General features: G+C 46.3%; 1 protein-coding gene across 2 annotated transcripts; it reads left to right on the top strand.

The window, feature by feature from the left end:
* Positions 1-3,411: 3,411 nt before the first annotated feature.
* TSN (translin) lies at positions 3,412-13,379 on the top strand. 2 transcript variants are annotated; one of them, XM_002723011.5, is made up of 6 exons: positions 3,412-3,777; positions 5,429-5,522; positions 6,759-6,855; positions 8,234-8,349; positions 9,006-9,085; positions 11,403-13,379. In XM_002723011.5, the coding sequence occupies exons 1-6, from the start codon at positions 3,712-3,714 to the stop codon at positions 11,634-11,636; spliced, it is 687 nt and encodes a 228-aa protein (XP_002723057.1). In that variant the 5' UTR covers positions 3,412-3,711; the 3' UTR covers positions 11,637-13,379. The 2 variants fall into 2 exon arrangements, with proteins under 2 accessions (XP_002723057.1, XP_008249307.1); XM_008251085.4 differs by lacking the exon at positions 9,006-9,085 and having other exon boundaries at positions 3,565-3,777.
* The last annotated feature ends 9,717 nt before the right edge of the window (positions 13,380-23,096 follow it).

Below are 23,096 nucleotides of genomic sequence, written 5' to 3'. Positions count from 1 at the left end.
CTGACGTGCACGTGTTGGTGTCTGCAGAGAAGATGCACTGACTTCAAAGGGTTGGTGGGGTGGTGTAGCAGGTAGCAGGTTAAGCCACCACTTGGAATGCTGGGATCCCATATGGGCACTTGTTTGAGTCCTGGCTGCTCTACTTCCAATCCATCTATCTGCTAATGTGCCTGGGAAAAGCAGTGGAGGATGGCTCAAGTCCTTGGGCTCCTGCACCCACGTCGGGGGCCCAGATGGAGCTCCTCACTGCACCCATTTGAGGAGTGAATTAGTAGATGGAAAATCTGTCTCTCGTTCCCTCTCTCTGTAACTTTGCCTTTCACATATGCACATAAATCTTAAAAAAAAGAAAGGAAGAGAGGAAGAAAGGAAGGAAGGAAGAAAGGAAGGAAAAATAAAGAAAGATCAAGCTGAGAAGCTTCTGCACTGCAAAAGAAATACTCAGCAAAGTTAAGAGGCAATTGACAGAATGGGAGAAATATTTGTAAACAATGCGACTGAAAAAGAATTAATATCCAGAATCTAGGGCTGGTGCTGTGGTGCAGTAGGTTACTCCTCCGCCTGCAGTGCTGGCATCCCATAGGAGCACTGGTTCTAGTCCTGGCTGTTCCTCTTCCAATCCAGCTCTCTGCAATAGCCTGGTAAAGCAGTGGAAGATGGCCTAAGTACTGGGGCCCCTGCACCCACATGTGAGACCCAGAAGCAGCTCCATGGTTCCTGCCTTCGGATCGGCTGAGCTCCAGCCATTGTGGCCATTTGGGGAGTGAACCAGCAGATGGAAGACCTTTTTCTCTTTCTTTTCCCTCTCACTGTCTGTAACTCTACCTCTCAAATAAATAAATATAATCTTAAAAAAATACAGAATCTATAAAGAGCTCACGAAACCCAACAACAAAACAAACAATCTGGTTAAGAAATGGGCAAAGCACTTGAACAGGCATTTCTCAAAAGAGGACATTTAAATTGCCAACAGATATGAAAAAATGCTCAGGATCACTAGCCATCAGGGAAATGCAAATCAAAACCACAACAAGGTTTCACCTCACCCCAGTTAGAAAGGTTTTCATATAGAAATCAACAACAGGGGCCGGCGCTCTGACGGAGTGGGTAAAGCCACTGCCTGCAGTGCTGGTATCCATATGGGAGCCAGTTCCAGTCCCAGCTGCTCCACTTTCCAATCCAGCTCTCTGCTATGGCCTGGGAAAGAAGTACAAGAGGGCCCAACCCCTTGGGTCTCTGCACCTGTGTGGGAGACCTGTAGAAGAAGCTCCTGGCTCCTGGCTTCAGACTAGTGCAGCTCCGGCCATTGTGGTCAGTTGAGGAGGTTACCAGTGGATGGAAGCCTTCTCTCTCTCTGCCTCTCCTTCTCTGTGTAACTCTTTCAAATAAATAAGTAAATAAATAAAGCTTAAAAAAAGAAATCAACAACAAATGCTGGCAAGGATGTGGTGGGAATGTAAACTGGTCCAAGCTGGTCCTGCCACTGTGGAAGAAATGATGGAGATACCTCAGAAATCTGAATACAGATCTACCATATGATCCAGCCATCCCACTCCTGGGAATTTACCCAAACCAAAATAAATCAGCATATGAAGGGGTTATCTGTACCCCATGTTCACTGCAGCTCAATTCACAATAGCTAAGATCTGGAATCAACCCAGATGTCCATCAACTTAAGATTGGATAAAGAAATTATGGTATACATACACAATAGAATACTACTCAGCTGTGAAAAAAATGAAATCCTATCTTTGCAACAAAATGGAAACCATTATACTTAGCCAGTCCCAGAAAGACAGATATCATATATTTTCCCTGATCAGAGGTAACTAAAAGAATACCTAAAATATAATGTATTGGAGTGAAATGGACATTTTGAGATTTGGTGATTGTTTACAGCCCTTGTTCCTTCTGTTGAGGAAGTTTTTTTTTCTTTATACTATTTGTTGAACTCTTTTACTTAGTGTAGGGTTAACCTTATTATCATTAAGTAAACTGAAAGTAGATCTTTGTAAAAATTAAGAGTCAGAATGGGAGAGGGAGGAAGATAAAGGGTTGGAGTGTGGGCGGGAGAGAGGGTAGGATGTAGGAAGTATCACTATGTTCCTAATTCTGTGTATAAAAAATATATACTAAAATAAAATTGAAAAAATAAATCAAGAAACAACAAATGCTGGTAAGGATGTGGGAATAAGGTACCCTAATCCTCTATTGGTGGGAATGTAAATTAGTTCAGCCACTGTGGAAGACAGTATGAAGATACCTCGGAAATCTGAATATAGCCCTACCATATGACCAGGCATCTAAACAAAATGAAATCAGAAGATGGAAGATTTATCTGTATCCCATGTTCACTACAGCTCAAATCACAATAGATAAATATAGAATCAACCCAGATGTCCATCAACAGAAGACTGAGTAAAGAAATTATTGTGTGTGTGTGTGTGTATATACACACTATGGATTACTACTCACCTGTGAAAACAAAGATATCTTGTCATTTACAACAAAATGAATGCAACTGGAAACCATTACACTTAGTGCAATAAGCCAGTCTCAAAAAGACAGCATATATTTTCCTTGATCTGTGGTTAATACCTAAAAGGTAATCAGTAGGAGTGAAATTGGCACTCTGAGAGGCCATGACTTTGAACAGCCCTTGTCTTAACTGTTGAGGCACAGTTTTTTTTTTTTTTCTTCTTCATACTATTTGTTGAACTCTTAGTGTAGGGTAATCTTATGAGTATAAAGTTAACTGAGAATAGATCTTTGTAAATAACAAGAATGGGCATAGGACAGGGGGGAGGAAGGGTGTTGGGGTGGGTGGGAGGTATCACTATATTCCTAAATTTGTATAAATGAAATACATGAAACTTGTATTCCTTAAATACAATTTAAAGTAAAGTAAAATAAAATAAAGCAGCCCAGCAAAAAAATAAAAAAAGAGACACCCTCCAAGCGCTAGCCCAGGGGAGGGAAGGCCTCAGGTGAGGGGACGGGAAACTTGCCTCCACACAAGCTTAAAAATCTGACTAAAAAATGGGTGACAGAATTACATCAAGACGTCACTACTAATGGAAGGTTCAGAGGGCATATTTTCGTTCCCAGTCCAGCTCCTACTTACACGGCTCTAGAGTCGAAGTTGTATTTTCCCGTTGATTATTTTCAGAACATGAATACGCTATCCCCCTACTTTTACACAAAGTGTGGACTCTCCGCCTACTCTGCGCTGGCATTTCCCTGCTGTCGAAGAGCAACACCTGAGCCGACGCTAATCTCGCCCCGCCCCGCCGGCCGCCAGCCCCGCCTCCCCGCCAGCCCCGCCCCGCCGCCAGCCCCGCCCCGCCGCCAGCCCCGCCCCGCCGGCGCCAGGCCCACGTGTTCCCAGAAACCCCTTCGCGGCCTGTTTCCGGCAGTGCCTGTCTGCGGGCTCCTTAAGAGGCCCCGCCCACTCCCCCTCGGCCGCGTTTTCTGCGTGCACGCTTTTGCGCCGCTCTTGGGCTCAGCGCTTCAGGCATCGCGGCAGGCAGCCTCGATTCTGGCGCGCCGCGGGCCTCAGAGGACCCCAGCGCCGGCCGTGGCGTAGGGCCGGTGGACGCGGTGGTAGCGGCGGCGGCGGCGGTCGTTGCGACTAAACCACGCTGGTTGTCTCCGGATCACGCTTTCCTGACTGCTCTCGCAGCTCTGGCTGATTGTTCTGCAGCTGGCGCCATGTCTGTGAGCGAGATCTTCGTGGAGCTGCAGGGCTTTTTGGCTGCGGAGCAGGACATCCGAGAGGCGAGCCCCGTCCCTCCCTGTCCCTTTTCCCTTTGCTTCCCTGGGTGGGTGGCTCCTTCTTGGGCGGTGGGGACGCCCTCGAGGGTGGGTTGTTTCCCTCACGGTTTCATGTTCGGGTACCTTGCCGCCCCCGAATCTGCTGCTCTGTGCTGATTGCCTGTGTTCGGGGCTGGGCTTCGCCAGCATCACCTGCCTCACCTGAGCGTCCCATTTCCTGCTTTTTGGCACCTGTTTCGGGGGCTCCGTCAGCGCCTGGGACTCAGCCCCCGCGCGCGTTTCGTGTGTATGTGTTGTCGATGCGCCTCAGGACTTCTCAGCCCGTGTAGAACGAGTCTGCTCTGCTGTGACCCATGAGGTGTCTCCAGCCCCACTAAACTTTCTTTCCCTTTGTATATCAGGTTCAACTTACACTTTTCATTCCTTTGGTGCCCCGGATAGCTTCTTGCCTCAGTGCTCATGCGTGTGCTGCTTGTTTTTTTCTGGAATTTACTACTCCCCCCCCCCCCCAAGGCAAAATTAGGGAGGAGAGACAGAGATAGATCTTTAACCCGCTGGTTCGCTCCCCAAATGGCCACAATGGTCAGGGCTCTGCCAGGCCAAAGCCAGGAGCCAGGAGCTTCTTCGTGACCTCCCTCGTGGGTGCAGGGGCCCAAGCACTTGGGTCATCCTGGGCTGTCTTCCCAGGTGCATTAGCAGGGAGCTGGGTCGGACGTGGAGCAGCCGGGACTTGAACTGGCATGCGTGTGGGATGCTATCTCAGTGGCAGCTTTACCTGCTGGGCCAAAGCACCAGCCCCTGGAATTTACCTCATTGCTTGGTTATCTCATATTCTCCTGCTGATCTCACAGTCTAAACCCATCTCTTTCTTGTTAGGTTTGGAGTAGCAAGTCAACATTTCAAAATTTGTAGTTATTGTTTTTAAAACTTTCTCCTCCACTGTGATCCAAACTCCAGTGTTTACGTGGCACCTAGCACACAAATGTGCTCAGCATTTAGGGGCTGGCGCTGTGGCATAGTGGGTAAAGCCCCGGCCTGCAGTGCCAGCATCCCATATGGGCGCTGGTTCGAGACCTGTCTGCTCCACTTCTGACCCAGCTCTCTGCAGTGGCCTGGGAAAGCAGTAGAGGTTGGCCCAAGTCCTTGGGCCCCTGCACCCACATGGGAGACCTGGAGGAAGCCCCTGGCTCCTGGCTTCAGATCGGCACAGCTCCAGCTCTACCTCTCTCTGTAACTCTTGTCTTTCAAATAAATAAAAATAAAAATCTTTAAAAAAACAGTGCTCAATATATATATTTGGTAAACGAGCGAAGGTAACTGCCTGACCCTTGTTGTGACTGAGTCTTCATTTTATAGTTTACGTTAACATACGTTACCTATTTAAATTTCTATAGTGTTCCAGTTGATACTGAAGTTGGCTGCCTGGGGAACCTTGTGCTTTCTGACTTCTTGAAGGTCTCACAGAGGACATCAGCTGAAAAGTTGGGATTCAAACCTGGTTATTTTTTGTAAAGGCTCAGTCCTTGAGAAGATCATTACTGTTGTGATGTATATGAAGGAGTGACAGATAAAGGATGCTATCTAATGCATTTGTACGAGTCCACGATAATAATTATGTCGACTCTGTCTGATTTTTGTGTTTAATTCTCTCTAGGAAATCCGAAAAGTTGTACAGAGTTTAGAACAAACAGCCCGAGAGATTTTAACTCTACTGCAAGGGGTCCATCAGGGTGCTGGGTTTCAGGACAGTAAGTTCTTGGTTTTGATTTTGAAGGTTTTTACTCTGATTTATTGATCACTTATTTAGTGAGTTAAACTATTAAGGCATTTCATGTCTATCATTTTATTATGAAACGTGGCTATCAGGGTTTATGGAGAGTAAAAATAGAAAAAAGAAGGTTATTTGATCATATTATAAGTTCAAAATATTTGTTTCAGTTGATTTTCTACTTTTACAATGTGTGGTTTAAATAAGGATGTTCTTTTTCATAATGAAATTCTACTGGCAACAGTTAGAATTGTTTAATGACCCTTGGGTATTTAAACAGCTTTTCTTTGGTCCTTTGTGTGCGCACATGTGTGTGCAAGCATGCACAAGTGTGAGTTCAATCTTTCAGTTTTTAAAAAATTTTTTTAGTTTATTTGAGAGAGTATACAAGAGAATTCTCACATGCTGGTTACTCACTATTTGCCCACAGTGGCCATAGCTGGCCTGGCCTGGGCTGGGACTGGGGTCAGGAGCCAGGAATGCAATCCAGGTCTCCCAGGTGGGTGACAGGCCATCACTGCTGCCTCCCAAGGTGTGCATTAGCAGGAAGCTGGAGTCAGGAGTTAGAGTTTGGAATTAAACCCAAGCAATACAATGTGAGATATGGGCATCTTAACCATGAACTTATATGCCTGCTCCTGGATATCTTTAATATGCATCTATAAATACAAGGTGGCTAGCATGTTCTGAAATTATCATGTTTCCAGTTAACCCCTTGAGTGAAAATCAGGTTTGTCAAGTATAGACACGAGACCTTCATCATAAGATGCAGCCAGCATAGCTGAAAGAGCTGAAATACATTTTCAAAGAGAGTGATGTAATAATGTAGCGTATCACTGGCAGAGCTAGGCCATTTTCTGAGATATGCAGAGTGGGTCAGCCTGGCTCAGAATAATTAGTGAAGGCTCTTTTTGACCAGCGATGCGAGATGCGAGCTGGACGTCCAGTTCTAGCCATTGTCTGGGTCTGATTAGGACTGGCGCTGGCTCGCAGTTCCTTAAGGATGAGGTTGTTGGCAGTAGCTTAGTTGTGTTTGTTTACTTTTCAGTGTCAATAGGGAATCTGGAGATTTTTGAGTGCCAATTTGAAGAGCAAGAGATTCATATAGTTGGTTGTGAAATTAAAAAGTTATTTCCAAATGGACTGTGTAGATTATTAAACAAGAACTGTATTGAAGTTGCTGAGATTTTCATTATGTTATTATCTTTTTGATCAGTTCCAAAGAGGTGTTTGAAAGCTCGAGAACACTTTGGCACAGTAAAAACACATCTCACATCTCTGAAGACAAAGTTCCCTGCTGAACAGTATTACAGGTTTGTAAGAAAGCAGCATTATTTTATAACTGTAAATAAAAAAAGGGCAGGAGAAAAGTTGTGTGTGCTGAGTGATTGCTTCTGTTTGTCTGAATTCCTCTATGTAGAAGAAACCACAAAAGGAAAAAGAATCAAACTCATAATGGTGACAAAATAGGTGATTTTATTTTTTCTGCTTTTTACTTGCAGAATTGTAAGGAACATGCATCTTTTGCAACAGAAAAAAAATTCTGTTGTGTGAAGCTCCATTGAGTTTTCTTGTGAAGCTCCATTAAAGGTAGAGGATCAGGTGGCAGTGTACTTACATGGTAGTAGAGTTCACCTTAAAACTTGAACTTCACTGCCAGGTGACATATTTAGCTAATGTTTATGCCATATCCTTCAACTTACAGTGTAGTTAAAGATATAACATTGTTTTCCGTGCCAGAAGAAAAAATGTTGATTGCTAATGAAAGGAAAGCCCAGGCCGGTGCCGAGGCTCACTAGGTTAATCCTCCGCCTGCGGCGCCGGCACACCGGGTTCCAGTCCCGGTTGGGGCACCGGATTCTGTCCCGGCTGCTCCTCTTCCAGTCCAGCTCTCTGCTGTGGCCAGGGAGTGCAGTGGAGGATGGCCCAAGTGCTTGGGCCCTGCACCCGCATGGGAGACCAGGAGAGGCACCTGGCTCCTGGCTTCGGATTTGCGCGGTGCGCCAGCTGCAGCGGCCATTGTGGGGGTGAACCGACAGAAAAGGAAGACCTTTCTCTCTGTCTCTCTCACTGTCCACTCTGCCTGTCAAAACAAACAAACAACAAACCTGCATTCTGTTTTTTGTCTTTTTTTTTAATTTGTTGCAACATTTGAAAATCAGCATAAATATCCAGGTGTTGTATGATTTCCTATTCTTACTCCAGACTTCTAGCTCCATATCCTCAGGTTTTAAGTCCATCTGCTTGGTAATTGCAAATTTTGTGTAATTTTGTAACTTGGAGTTTTCTTGATACCCTGCACTCATATAAAAAATGTAGGAATCAGTTAGGTGTTGAGGCTGATCTACGACTAGCATTGTCATTAATCTTCATTTAGAAATTGTTTTTTTCTTAGAGCAGTGTGGCTCTTACTGATTAAATGTGTAAGCATGATTGCCCTCGTCATCCATAATCTTCAGGTGCAATTTTTGTATTCATCAAAATGAGATTGTGCTTCTCCTTGATTTAGCTTATAGGTAAACGTAATAGACTTGCGCCTGTAGTGCTCTGTCTAGTATGGTTGAGTGCATATGTAATGGGGTCTCACAGGGGATTTTATTTGACAAAGAGTCCCCTTTCTAACTGTTTGAAGCGTGGCTGTCGTTTGAAGGCCCCTGACCTCGCGCCCTCTCCCGGCTGCCTTTCCTGCAGGTTTCACGAGCACTGGAGGTTTGTGCTGCAGCGCTTGGTCTTCCTGGCGGCGTTTGTCGTGTATTTGGAAACAGAAACTCTGGTGACCCGAGAAGCAGTGACAGAGATTCTCGGCAGTAAGTGTCTTCCTTGGTGAGACTGCAGAAGCAGGCATGTCAGCTTGTTTTTGGTAGGCATGTCAGCTTGTTTTTGTTGCTTGTACTTCCATGAAAACTACATAGAAAGCCAGTTACTTGGAAACAAAACATTAGAAACAGGCAGTGGCTCACTTGTGCTTGGATGGTTCTCTTAGTTTTTAATATGTAATTTAAAAAATAAGTTCAAGCCTATAGAAAAACTGAAAGAATAGTACAGTGAACATCTGTGTACGCCTCACACATTTCTACCGTTTAACATTTGCCACCTCTCCTCAGTCAGTCCTGTGTGTGTGAGAGAGAGAGAGATCCATTTCAAAGTCAGGTATAGATGTCTGACTTCACCCTTAAATACTTTAGCATGCATCTTCTAGCAAAAAGGATATTCTCTGGCATAACTGGATACTGTTCTTGGTAGTAGCTTTTAAGAGAAGACTAGAAGGAAAAAAATGCAAGTTTGCTTAAGAGTTCAAAAAAATCCACAGTGAAGTCTGGTTGCCAAGTGTGTGACAACATTGGAAAGGCAGAAGAGTCATCCCTTCTTCACTTCACTTTGAGAGAAATTACGTGTTGCTGTTTTTATATCCTTAGGCTTAAGATGCATTCCCATGGTGACTTTATTTTGCTATGTTTTCTAGTTGAGCCAGATCGGGAGAAAGGATTTCATCTGGATGTAGAAGATTATCTCTCAGGAGTTCTAATTCTTGCTAGTGAACTGGTAAGAAGCTCAGTAATTTGGAAGTTCCTTTCTTGATCATCTCGCTTCACTGTCAGTTTCTACAAGAGTGCCCAAATTTAGGAAGTCCTGATTCTTTTCTAAGAAACCAGCTGGTTTCCAAGTAGTCACTCGTTGTGAACAGGATGTGCTTCAGTTGGCTAGGTGTGACAGAAATGCCAGCTCGAAACTAGGAGGTAGCTGTGTGTACATATTAACATACATTTTTACAAGGTGATCCTTTTTTTTTTTTTGGACAGGCAGAGTGGACAGTGAGAGAGAGAGACAGAGAGAAAGGTCTTCCTTTGCCGTTGGTTCACCCTCCAATGGCCGCTGCGGCCAGCGCGCTGTGGCCGGCGCACCGCGCTGATCCGATGGCAGGAGCCAGGAGCCAGGTGCTTTTTCCTGGTCTCCCATGGGGTGCAGGGCCCAAGCACCTGGGCCATCCTCCACTGCACTCCCTAGCCACAGCAGAGAGCTGGCCTGGAAGAGGGGCAACCGGGACAGAATCCGGCGCCCCAACCGGGACTAGAACCCGGGGTGCCGGCGCCGCTAGGCGGAGGATTAGCCTAGTGAGCCGTGGCGCCGGCCCTTCTTTTTAGAGTACCAACAACATAATGTTCCTGGTAACTGTTAATTCATGCATTTGTTTTGGACACCAATTTACCTATATAACCACATTAGTTATCTTTTGTTCTCTTAGTCTTTCTTGGGATTATTTTTTTAGATTTATTTATTTTGAAAGAGTTACATGGAGAGAGGGAGAGACAGAGATCTTCCATCCAGGGGTTCACTCCTCAGATGGCTACAATGGCTGGGGCTGGGCCAGGCTAAAGCCAGGAGCTGCTTTCGGGTCTCCCACGTGGGTGGCAGGGACCCAAACACTTTTTTAAAAATTAATTAATTTATTTGAAAGAGTTACACAGAGAAAAGGAGAGGCAGAGAGAGAGAGAGAGGGAGGGAGGGAGGGAGGGAGGGGTCTTCTATCCATTGGTTCACTCCTCAGTTGGTCACAATGGCTGGAGCTGTGCTGATCTGAAGCCAGGAGCCAGGAGCTTCTTCCGGGTCTCCCATGTGGATTCAGGGGCCCAAGGAGTTGGGCCATCTTCTACTGCTTTCTCAGGCCATAGCAGAGAGCTGGATTGGAAGTGGAGCAGCCGGGACTTGAACCGGCACCCATATTGGATGCCGGCACTCGAGGCGGTGGCTTTACCTGCTACAGCACCAGAGGGGCTCAAACACTTGCACCATCTTCCACTGCTTTCCTAGGCCTGCTGATAGCAGGAAGCTGGATTGGAAGTGGAGTAGCTGGCACAATAACTGGCACCCATATGGGATGCTGGTGTCACAGGTGGTGGATTTACCTGTTACACCGCAGCATTGGCCCTGGGGAAATTGTCTTATAAAAGTTTTTTTTTTGAAAAGCCGCCAGTAGGAGAGTTGAATGTGCCAGGGGCTGTGTAGCTTGCAGAGGTGAACATGCTTACTATTTGGCTTCGTAAGCCACCATGTGCCTTCCTTGCACTAGGAGAAGGCAGGATATCATCTTTGATCTGTGACCCTTGTGTTCCACAGCTGTTGCTGTAGCTCTGGTCATTTACACCTTCATTGGAGCCGGCAGAAGGAAATAAAGGAAAGGGCATGCCCCTCACTTGGCCTTGCTTTGAGTGGTTCTAGCCACTTGTATTTAACATTCCGGTGCCTTTTCTGTTGGAGAGGCAGAGATGGAGTCCATCTAGGAGGGCACATGTGCAGTGAGAATGTGAGGAATCCTCACCGTGGAAGATGGGAGACACCTGGAGTGCCCCGTCAGTGGTTAAGACCACGTGTTGTGAATGCACTAAGCGGATAGTGAGGGAGGTCTGGAAAAGCAGCGGGGTTTTGTGGAGAAGGGGACTCTGGAGTCACTTGTGCTGACAACTGTTAGATGCTTGTTCCTTCTTGTCTGACTGATTTTAGACAGCTGGAGGCGTAGCTCACTTGGTGGGCTCAAGAAATCTGACAGTTTGGCTTAGTTTCAAAGAAATAGTGCTGCTGGGATGGCTCTGTCCTTTTTCCTATACCTTACAGCTCATCTTCCAGGTTGACGTGTGCAGGGTTTACACACTTGATTGCACAATGGCCAGTGTAAGAAATTAGAGAGGTTTTGGAAGATACCTCTATTGAACCTCTGTGTGGCAGACACTGTCTTCGTTTCCAGGAGCTCCTGTTGGAGCTCGCACATTCCCTGAGGTAGAACCACAGGGGCGCAGCGTGAGTCAGAGATGTGCTGAGGAGGAGCCGCACAGTAACGCCCCCTTGTTTCTCTCTCTGTGTGTAGTCGAGGCTCTCCGTCAACAGCGTGACTGCTGGAGACTATTCCCGGCCCCTGCACATCTCCACCTTTATCAATGAGCTGGATTCCGGATTCCGCCTTCTCAACTTGAAGAACGACTCCCTGAGGAAGCGCTACGATGGCTTGAAGTATGACGTGAAGAAAGTAGAAGAGGTGGTCTATGATCTCTCCATCCGGGGCTTTAATAAGGAGACAGCTGCAGCTTCTGTTGAGAAATAGGAGGCTCCCCCTGCTCCTGGCCTGGCTGACCTCGCGGGGAGAGTGAGCAGAGAGTGCCTCTTATGGTAGTTAGGACGCCCAGTTGCTAAACACTGCGCTTTATTTTCTTAACCGGTTGTGTGGTGTGCGCATCAGAATTGAAACACTTTTTTGGGGTTAAAAAATAGCCTTTACATGGACAGAATTTTCTTTGTTATTTCAGTGGATTTGCTCAGTTATTCAGTGTATTTCAGTTCTGTCAACAAGTATAAATGTCAATCTCGTGGTGAAGTTGCTTTCCGGCATACCTGACTGTTGATGTACTGATGGAGAAGCCCGTTATTTCTGTGTAATTCTCCCGGATTCGATGCTTGATGTTTTCTCTATCCAAGTTAGCCATCCACCCCAGGATGCAAACAATTAAAGAGGTGATTGCCAAGCAAGGAAAACTCCTTCCCTTCTTTTAAGCCTTGTGAATAAATGAGGTGTTGGCTTTTTTTTTTTTTTTTTTTTTGGTCAAGGAAGTTATATCCTTGAATTCTTTTTCGCTGCCATCAAAATTCAAAATCCAAAACTGAAAAATCAGGCTAAACAGATTATTTTGGAAAGTTCTTACATTAAAGGGATTTAGTAAACGTCTTACCATTTGGTTCTGCCAGGTGGGGAGCAGGGCTTAGCATTTTAAAACACCTCTGCTTTTTGATTCTGCCTTAACATTCTGCTGTTGCAGCAATTAAAATCGTCTTCACACATGGCTTGAACTAACACTTCATGTGATATATTCCTAAGCTGGGAAATTTTTTTCCTAGCAGCCAGCTAGACTGTTGGGTCTGGGAGTATAAAGCCACCCACGTGAATTTAAAAGTTAGCAGTACCCCAGCCAGTGTGTTCTTAAAGAAAAATGCTATGTTTTGGCAGAAAGGTAAAATCCCTGGATTAAAAAAAAAACAAAGTTTGATTTGGTAACATCTTTAACAGTAGGAAGTTTTAAGCTGTTGAAGGCCATCTCTACAGTCAGGTTTTGCATCCACAGTTTGGGGCCAGTCATGTATATTTTATTGGTCCCTCCTCCACCTCCTCCATCTCCTCCTCATTTTCAGCTAGCACTAAGAATCTTTGCCAGGTAACTCTTGCTGCTGAATTGAATTGATGAAAATGGTGACTTAATCCACAGTTATTTGGCACTGAAGGGAAGGTGCTAGTGCTTCCTAGAGTAATGTGAAGTGTTTAGAAGTATCACTTGCTAGTACCAATGTGTATAGTGGAATATCGGGCATTACCTCCACATTTGTATCAGGCCCAGGGAAAGGCTGACTGCAGTTTACGTCATGAGGAAAGAGGCAGGAGTGAGGCATGAGTCTCTCTACGTTGGATTTTAGAACAGTGTTCTTGACAGCGCTTTATGAGGGGAGTTGGTAGAAAGAAAAAATGTTAGGTTCTTAAGAGTGCCTAGGGTGGTCACTTAAAATGTGCAGTAATAGCACTGCCTGGATTGAGCAAGAAGGCTTTCAGTTACAGGATCCAGCCTAGGCAGTGAGTTTGATGACAGTTTTGTCTCTTAAGTGTTGATTCTGCTTGAAAATGCTAAAGTTCTGGCCAGAAGTGGATTTCAGTTGTAACAAACACAGTTCAAGTGCAGGAGCACATTCTGGTCCTGTAGTTTCATGTGAGAATGTAGAAGTGTCATGTGTGGAATTATACTGTTGTGTTTGTTGCTGGCTTGTTGTAAAGCAATAAAAACAACCTTTTTTTGGGTCCTTTGTACCTTGGTGTGCTGCTGCTTTGAGAACTCTTCTATGTGGAAAATAAATACTATTTTTGAGGCTGAAAATGACCAGGGTGACACAGGGGTTACAAGCACATACTGCTGTTGCAATGTTTACACTAAGCAGAGACACCATCACTCAGCTCTTCCTTGTAATGTGTAGGTTATATTTGTGTGGTCTGCTTTCAATTGAAGATGTTGAAAAAACCTTGGCTGTAGTTTTAGTCCATCAAAATTACCTTTTTCAACTTTCAGAAAATGAAGCAGATTAGAGGAAGTAGAGATGAATTAGGTCATGCTTTTTCACAGATTTAAAATGAAAGAGCCAGTCATAAATATGTGGCAACATTTGCCCTGCCTTAAACTTGGGTCGTGGTATGAGTGGTGCTTAAGGCAATTTAATACAGAAAGGGAGCTCTGGCAGTATTTTGAGGCCTCTGCTTAAAACAAGTGAGTAGAGAGATGAGAAACATGCAGGTTGCTACTGGCGTGGTTAAGTACCTAGAAATTCGAGCTGTATTGATCTGGACTAAACTATTTTTATTCCTTTTCCAGTAGAGCCTCATTGCCATGTCTGACATTCAAAACAGGACTTTCCTTGAGCCTGAAAAAATTTGGGTATTCTTTGTATGCACTGTAATCATTCATCAAACAAAAATCAACAGTCTCACTTCTCCTTGATGATAACAATGACAGCCATTTGGGGGAGGTAAAATTGTCAGTGGTTCAGTGAACATGGGGCGATGGGGAGGGTGGCACCTGGCCACCTGGTGATCAAGTGGATTTGGGTGCTGTGAATGGGGTAGGCATGGAGCAGGCAAGGCCTGTGTGGAGGGCGCTCTGTCCTGTCGCACTGGGAATCCTTTACTTCAGGGGTTTTGAGTAGAGTATGACACACACGCCCATGAAAACGTGTGGCATCCCTAAGCAAAAAAAGGTAGGCTTGGCAGAGAAAGTGACAGAGTAACTGATTTACTCCTGCCCTTTCACCACCCATGATCATGTGTCATGTAATATGAATAAACGTTACCTGCAGCCATCTGCCCGGGCTGGAGTTCTGCATCTGTCCATCACAGCTGTGTGTGTCTGACAGAGTGGAGATCTGGAGGTACTGGCTGCACTTACCAGCCAGACCAGTTCAAACATTGGAAGAGACCCCCCTTCAGCCATAGCCTTGGTGTCAGGCCTTCCACTGGTGAACCCGTTACCCACCCTGACAGTGAAAGTGAGGCCAGCGTGCTTTTTACTGTTGGGAAGCACAAAGAGCGGGCTGTAGGTTTTTGCTTTCCTAAAGATTGCAAGATTGCTGTGATCATTAAGGGTTGGTTATGCAGCGCAGTACTTTGATAAGCTGTTAGACCCAGAACCCGTGTAACCAAGACAAAGACTCAAAGTGGATCAGTGTTAAAACTTAGTAAGCCTTTTGGCTTTATTTCTTTGTACCTAGAAGTTAACTTTCAAATCACTAAGAGATTGAACAAAGGATCAGCAGGAGTGGACTCAGGTTCTGTGCCTTAAACTGGGTGTGGGAAGGTTTGGTCATCATCTTCCTGAGACTGATATGGGCGGTAGCGAGGAAACCACAGGAGTCTTGCTCGGAATTTTGTGTGGTCAGGGCGCCCTCCCATGCTTGGTGTACAGTCCAGCCCTCCAAGGGCACAACTATATTGGTTAACAGAACTGACCAAACAGATACTTGCCATCAAGCAGCTCTGACCTTTCTTACACTAAAAACAGCCTAGAAATGTATTTCCCCAAGTACCTTCATGGAGGAGCAACAAGGAAGCATGGTTGGCACAAGCATTTTGTGAGATGGCTAAAAAAGGAGAGCTTTGGCTTTAATCCTTATTTTTGAATACATGCTGGAAAGGGGGAAAGGAACAGTTGATATTGCCTGGTATGGGTAGGGATTGTGGAAACACTTTTTGGAGCAGTTTTAAATGTGCATACCATTGCTTTATGATAGGTTTTATGCTTTTCTCTTTTTGATTGGCATTACTATAATTAAAATAATAATGGAATCAAAATTTGGGAATGACGAATCATAAAGATGCATTTATATTTGCATTGTGATTTATCCTAAATGTATTACTGATTTAAAAAAATTGTTTTTCTTTGGAGTCAGGCATTTGACACAGCAATTAAGACAGTGCTCAGGACACCCACATCCCATATTGGAGTACCTGGGTTCGAGTCCTGGCTCCACTTTTGATTTCAGCTTCCTGCTAATGCTCACCCTGGGAGCTAGCAGCTGATGGCTCAAGTACATGAATCCGTGCCTCCCATGTGGGAGACCCAGATGGAGTTCCAGGCTCCTGCCTTCAGCCTGGCCCAGCCCTGACTGTTGTGGCCATTTGGAGAGTGAAAGAGTGAGTGGAAGATTATCTCTCTGTCTCTCCCTCTGTCTCTGTTTTTGTCTGTCTCTGTAACTCTGCCTTTCAATAAACAAATCTTTTTTAAAAAATCTGTTATTTCATCTGAATTTTTGAGCTGTACTATGACTCATTCATTCTGTGTGACTTCTTGGGGTGGAGGCCCAGGCCAATGGAGGAAGGGGACATATTCCTCAGCCTGTTCTCTCTTCCCTGTCATCCCCTCGCATGCTTGTTGGCCTGTTCCCCAGCCTTGAATTCTTATTACCACCTCCATGTCTCAGTATCAGGCGTTCAAGATCCATCTTATGCTTCTAGGGAAGTCAGTTTGGCAAGTTCTCAAAAGTGTCACTGTGTGACAGCTATTCCATTCTAGGGATATACTCCAGAGAATTGAAAACCTTACATTCACACAAAATAAAATGTTCATAGCAGCGTCATGCGCTATACCTGGAGTAGCAACAATCTGAATGCTCAACAGCTGGTGAATGGATAACAGATGTGGTATAACCATGCAATGGAATATTGCTGCACAAGCCAGGAGATGAAGCCCTGACGTATGACACCACAAAGCCAACCACAGAAGACCACAGCCGCTTAGGTAATACTGCAATTGCAGTAGGCCGCTGCCTGGGTAGGAAGAAGGGTAAGAAGGGGCTGCAGAGGACTCCCTGGGAGAACTGAAGGCCCCTCTGTGTCCTGTCCTCTTGGCGAAGAGGCAGCAGATTCAGATTAGGAGATGTGGCCATTTCGCTGTCTAGGGTTGTCCATGGCATTGCATTGGAGGCATTGGGAATGGCGTCACTTGTCTGTGTTAGGGAGAGGAATCCAGGCAAGGCTCAACATGCAGCTCTGTTGGACCACATGGCCTGGAGCTGTCTTTGCTCCTGTTAATTGGGGAACTGCAGTTCAAAGATTATCAGTTTTTGACACATTGGGATGGCTTGCCTGCATGTATGCTGCAGGTTGGGCATTTAAAATTGGAAAAGCAATTAATTAGAGATGTAGAGAAGCTTGCAGAAGTACAAAAGCATACAGATTGCAGGTTTTTTTTTTTTTTCAAAGTTTTATTTATTTATTTGAAAGTTAGAGTTACACAGAGAGAAGGAGAAGCAGAGAGAGGGAGGTCTTCCATCTGCTGGTTCACTCCCCAGTTGGCTGCGATGGCCAGAGCTGCGCTGGTCAGGAGCCAGGAACTTCCTCCAGGTCTTCCCACACAGGTGCAGGGACCCAAGGACTTGGGCCATGGGCCTAGGTGTGTAAATATGTCATTCAAGTTTTCTGTCAATGAACCTGATTTTTATCTTGGACCTCTATCCTCTGATTCCTCAGTCACTTCAGGGTATTCTCTCTGATTCTGAATGAGAATTCCATTCAGGTTTTCTTTTCCCTCTCACCCAGTCCCATTGATTGGGGTCTCTGCTGTCCTTGGGCTCCAGCTACATGGCCCATACTTGTCTTTGCTGTGACTCCCCCTTATCAGCTCTCTCTCTCCTGGCTGACTTTTACTGCCCCTCCTGGGGCACTTAGGGAAATTCAGGTTACAGCCTAGATGGCCAAGGGTTGGGGTGGCCCAAGGGAGCCTGTTGGGGCTGCCCAGCACCTCAGCTGTGATTCTGTGGACTTGTCCCCAGATCATAAGGGTAGAGGGAGGCACCTCAAGGCTGCTGCCTCCTGGGAGTCCTGATGAGAAGGAGGTGAAAGTCTTCTCTCCTCTGGCAGGTCTCTGTTTGTGCTGGGGCGCTGCTATCCGCCCACCTTGGAGATCACCTTGGGGAGGGACAGTGACTCATCAGCTTCTAACTCCTTGAGTCATCTCCATCTCTGCTTCTAGCCTCTTTCTCTAGTGGGAGAAAAACTGGCCAGAGAAGTATTTCCCCAAGCCCCGTGTTTAAAGCAATTGCTGTGGCTTTCATGCTGAATGGCTTCCAAAGGCCTCGGTCCCCAGGGTGATGATGTTGGGATGTGGTGGCATCTTTGTGAAGTGGGCCTGGTGTGAGGCCCTTAGGTTACTGGAGGTGCATCCTTGTGTGGTATCTCTCAGGAGAGGGTTGTTACAAAAGCCTGAGTTTGGGCCCAACCACTCTCTGCTTCCTGATTTGCCATGGAATCCTTCCTCTACATGTGGTCTGCCATTCATGTTGCGTTTTGTTTTTGTCTTTAAAGATTTATTTATTTACTCAAGAGGCAGAGCTAGAGAGAGAGGAAGAGACACAGAGAAAAGTCTTCCATCCGCTGGTTCACTCCCCAGATGACTGCAACAGCTGGAGCTGGAGGGCCGATCTGAAGCCAGGAGCCAGGAGCTTCCTCTGGGTCTCCCACGTGGGTGCAGGGGCCCAAGCACTTGGGCCATCTTCCATTGCTCTCACAGGCCATAGCAGAGAGCTGGATTGGAAGTGGAGCAGCTGGGACTCGAACCAGCACCCATATGGGATGCTGGCACCACATGTGGAGGCTTAGCCCACTAGGCCACAGTGCGGGCCCCCTGCCTTGGGGTTTTATGCCAAAGCCTGCCTCACATCATTTGGACCTGTAGCCTGCAACACTGTGAGCTAAATAAACCTCTGTTCCTTCCCAAGTAGCTTGTCTTAGGTATTTTGCTGTAGTAATGGAAGCTGACTAATGCACCCAAAGACTGCAAGGCAAACTCCAGGAAGAGACTTCTGTTGAGTCTCAGCGTTTGGGCAGTGAACTGCTGCTCCGAGGCAGAGGCTGGCTGACGCAGCCTGCAGGTCCAGTCACTGCAGGCTCCGCTGGCTTCCTGCTTCCTACTGCATCTCCCAATTAGGAGCACTGCTGAGAGAAGGGAGGAGGCGGCCGGTGACACTGATATGTCGGTGTCTCTCCACCCAGGTTGGAGATTTTCTCCACACACTTCTTTCTTCAGGTTCTAGGAACTGTGCCCTGGCAATAAGAGTGCTGCTCTCTAGCTAAGAGGTAGTGCACTAGCATTGTGGTTTCCCCCAAAACACTAGCCAGCATTGTGTAGGTTATATTTTTATTATACTGTGTCGTTTTGACATGACCCAAGAGTGTTGGATAACTTTCCTAGGGGCGGGTGTTGTGATGCATCGGGTTAAGCTGCTGCTCAGGATGCCCACATCCCATGTTGGAGTGCTGTTTTGAGTCCTGGCTACTCTGTTTCCCATCTTGCTCCCTGCTAATGTGCCTGGGAAGCACCAGATGATGGCTCAAATACCTGGCCCTTGCCACCCATGTGGGAGACCTACAAGGAGCTTTTGGCTCCTGGCCTTGGCATTTGAGGTGTGAGCCAGCAGAAGGAAGATCTCTCTTTCTGTGTGTCTCCCTTTCAAACCAATCAATCAATCAGCCAATCCATCTTTGAAAAACAAGCTTCCTTACTTGCAGGAAGAAGATATTTCAGCTCATCGTTCACTTTCTGCTGCAGGCCTGGAGGAACCATGTCTCCAAAGTCTCTTGGTTCCTTCAAGGGGGAAGTTCCTTCAAGGGGGTTGCCAGCTGCTGCTGGGTCTCAGAGGACACTGCTAAGACCTATCTACTTTAAAAAAAAAAGATTTTATTATGTATTTGAGAGAGAGAGTTACAGAGAGAGGGAGAGACCAAGAGAAAGGTCTTCCATCTGCTGGTTCACTCCCCACAACGGCAGGAGCTGAGCCGATCTGAAACCAGGAGCCGGGAGTTTCCTCTGGGTCTCCTACGCAGGTGCAGGGGCCTAAGCACTTGGGCCATCTTCCACTGCTTTCCCAGGCCACAGCAGAGAGCTGGATCAGAAGAGGAGCAGATGGGCCTTGAACTGTGCCCACAGGTGGAAGATTAACCCCACTGTGCACATGAATTTGTCTTGACATTTCCAATTCTTGTTACAGATTATGAGATTCTAACTTTCTGAATTTCATATTTCTCTTTTCTCTCACCCTAAACATTTTTGTGCCTGATGGAATCACCATAATTTGTTCTGTGTCTCATCCTACTGTCTGCATCTATGTCATTATCTCTTACCCTCTAATGACTTCAAGTTACTGATGCCAGGAGCTGGTGCTATGTCGTAGTGGGTTAAATCACCACCTGCAGCTCTGGCCTCCCATATGGGTGCCGGTTTGAGACCCTGCTTCTCCACTTCTAATCCAGCTCCCTGCTAATGGCCTGGGAAAGCAGCAGAAGATGGCCCAAGTTCTTGGGCTACTCCACCCACATGGGAGACCTGGATGAAGCTCCTGGCTCCCAGCTTCAGTCTGGCCCAGCCCTGGCCATTGTGGCCATTTGGGGAGAGAACCAGCGGGTAGAAGACCTCCCTCTGCATCATCTCTCTCTCTCTTACTCTGCCTTTAAAATAAACAAATAAATCATAAAACAAAGTTAGTGACATCCAGTGATGTTTTTAACATTAAGTCTACTGAATATGGCTAAAAGTTTCTTTACAGTTCTCTTCTTGTCCCCAGTATGTGTTTGTCTAGAGGTGTGTAATTAAAAGGCTGTGTTTCACAGTCACTTGGGATATTGTTTCTCTGTTGTTATCCATGAACTTGGCACAACTGTAAAGCTTGTTGATTTTAGGCTGATTCTGATTTTAGGGATGTCTGTGTTTGTTGCTAATTTAATTTTATACAAGGTGCATTCAGAGAAGCCTACATTTTGTCCCTGTCCCTTCCATCCCGTTTTCTCTAGGACACTACAGTCATGGTTCTCAAACTGTGTGCCAAGGTGCCCAGGGCACCACAGTGAACTTGGAGGATTTTATAGTTTTGATGGAAATGCAGTGACGTCTGTTGGATATAGTGAGAACTAAGTTGTTAGGATCTACCAAGTTAATAAGTAGAAGAATTAGGTATTTCTCTTGGTCTAGGAGTATTGTGAAAAGATTACTGAGACACCAAAGACTGTGAACAGAGAAATTTTGGAAACCACTTTTGTTTATAGATCATTTTTTGATTGTTTTTGATATAGCTTTTCATGTTTTTTTTTTTTTTTAATTTTAGTAATAGCTTTATTGAGGTATAATTTCCATACCCTACAATTCACTCATTTAAAGTGTACAGTTTGGTGCTTAAAAAAGTGTATTCAGAGTTTTGCAGTGATCACCATAATCAGTTTTAGAATATTTGCATAATCTCAAAAAGAAACTCCACACCTCTTACCTATTACCTCTCAAACCCCCATTCCCTGATCCCTCCATTCTTGAACTTGCTTGTTGTATCTATCTATCCACCCATCCATCTCCGTATCTGTCATCTCTATTTTTTTTTAAAGATTTATTTATTTGAAAGTCAGAGTTACACAGAGAGAGAAGGAAAGGCAGAGAGAGAGAGGTCTTCCATCCGCTGGTTCACTCCTCAGATGGCCACAACTGCCAGAGCTGCGCTGATCCAAAGCCAGGAACTTCCTCTGGGTCTCCCACACAGGTGCAGGGGCCCAAGCACTTGGGCCATCTTGTACTGCTTTCCCAGGCCATAGCAGAGAGCTGGATTGGAAGTGGAGCAGCCGGGACTTGAACTGGTGCCCATATTGGATGGTGGCACTGCAGGTGGCGCCTTTACTTGCTATGCCACAGCGCTGGCCCCCATCTCTCTATCTTACCATGTATTATCTATCTATTATATATCTATCCATTCCAGAAATTTATGTAAATGGAATAATATGATTCTGTGTAACTGGCACCTTTCTCTTAATGTTTTCAAAGTTCATCCAGGTTGTGAATACTTCATTTTTTTTTTAAGGTTTATTTATTTATTTGGAAGTCTGTGTTGGGGGAGAGGGAGGGAGAAAGAGAGAGAGAGAGAGAGAGAATCTTCCATCTGCTGGTTCACTTCTAAGATGGCTGTAATGGCCAGGAGAGAGAGAGAGAGAGAGAGAGAGAGAGAGAGAGAAAGAGAATCTTCCATCTGCTGGTTCACTTCTAAGATGGCTGTAATGGCCAGGGCTGGGTCAGGCCAAAGCCAGGAACTTCATCCAGGTCTCCCATGTGGGTCAGGGGCCCAAGCACCTGGGCCATCTTCCATTGCTTTCCCAGATCATAAGCAGAGTGCTGGATAGGAAGTGGAGCAGCTGAGACTGGAACCAGTGCTCATAGGGAACGTGGCATCACAGGCAGCAGTTTTACCCACTAGATCACAACACTGGCTCCATTTCTTTTCTTTTTTTTTAATGTTTTAATACTCCATTTAAAAAAAGATTTTATTTATTTATTTGAGAAGTAGAGTTACAGACATTGAGAGCGAGAGACAGAGAGAAAGGTCTTCAATCTGCTGGTTCACTCCCCAGATAGCGACAATGGCCAGAGTTGGGCCGATCTGAAGCCAGGAGCCAGGAGCTTCTTCCAGGTCTCCCACGTGCGTGCAGGGGCCCAAGTGCCTGGGCCATCATCCACTGCTTTCCCAGGCCATAGCAGAGAGCTGGATCAGAAGAGGAACAGCCGGGACTGGAACCGGTGTCCATATGGGATGCGGGCACCACAGGCAGAGGTTTTAACTTACTGTGCCACAGCTCTGCCTCCCCCTCCCCATTTCTTTTTAATGGCTGAATAATGACACTGAGATGTGGACTCTGTAAGAGATGATTAGGTCTTGGGGGCTCTGTCCTAGAGAATGAGGTAACGCTGTTGTCCTGAGAGTGGGTTTCTGAAGAAGGTAGAGTTTTGCCCTCCTCCTCTCACCTCCTCTCCCTCTCCCCAGCCTCCTCTCCTCTTGCTCTCCCTCACTTCTCATCCCCTCCCCCTCTCTCCTTCTCCTCTCCCTCTCCCCTCCTCCTCCCCCGTCCCCTCCTCCTCTCCCTCTCTCCTCCTCTTTCTCTCCCTCTCCTCCTCTTCTTCTCCCTCTCTCCTCCTCTCCCTCCCTCCTCCTCTCCCTCTCTCCTCCTCTCCCTCTCTCCTCCTCTTCCTCTCCCCAGCCTCCTCTCCTCCTCTTGCTCTCCCTCACTTCCCATCCCCTCCCTCTCTCCCTCTTATCCCCTTCTCTCCCTCTCTCCTCCTCTCCCTGTCCCTTCTCCCCTCTTCTCCTCCCCTCTTCCTCTTCCCCTCTCCTCCTCTTCTCCTCCCCCTTGCATCCCCTCTCTGCCTCCCCTCCTTCTCTCCCTCTCCCCTCCTCCTCTCCCTCCCACCCCCTACTCCCCAAGAGAGGATGCTGGTCTCTAGATTTCTGAACACCCAGCCTTCAGGGTTGTGAGGAATCACCCTCTGCTCCTTAAAGGGGACCAGTGTCCTGTGTTGTCTCCGTGGCCCTTAGCAAACCTTGGAGCATTGTCGGTGGGGACACTTTGGCCCCTCCCCATTGCCCGGCTAACCTAAGCCCCGGGTCCTGGCATCCATACAGCAGCCGCTGTCACAGTGTGGCCGGCTCTCTCTGTTCCTTCTGCGGCAAGCCTGGGCCT

The sequence above is a fragment of the Oryctolagus cuniculus genome, chromosome 3 (genome assembly GCF_964237555.1).
Source record: "Oryctolagus cuniculus chromosome 3, mOryCun1.1, whole genome shotgun sequence".
In the NCBI taxonomy this organism is placed as follows: domain Eukaryota; kingdom Metazoa; phylum Chordata; class Mammalia; order Lagomorpha; family Leporidae; genus Oryctolagus; species Oryctolagus cuniculus.
The sequence above is the reverse complement of the archived record's forward strand: the minus strand, read 5'-3'. Positions and strand labels throughout refer to the sequence as shown.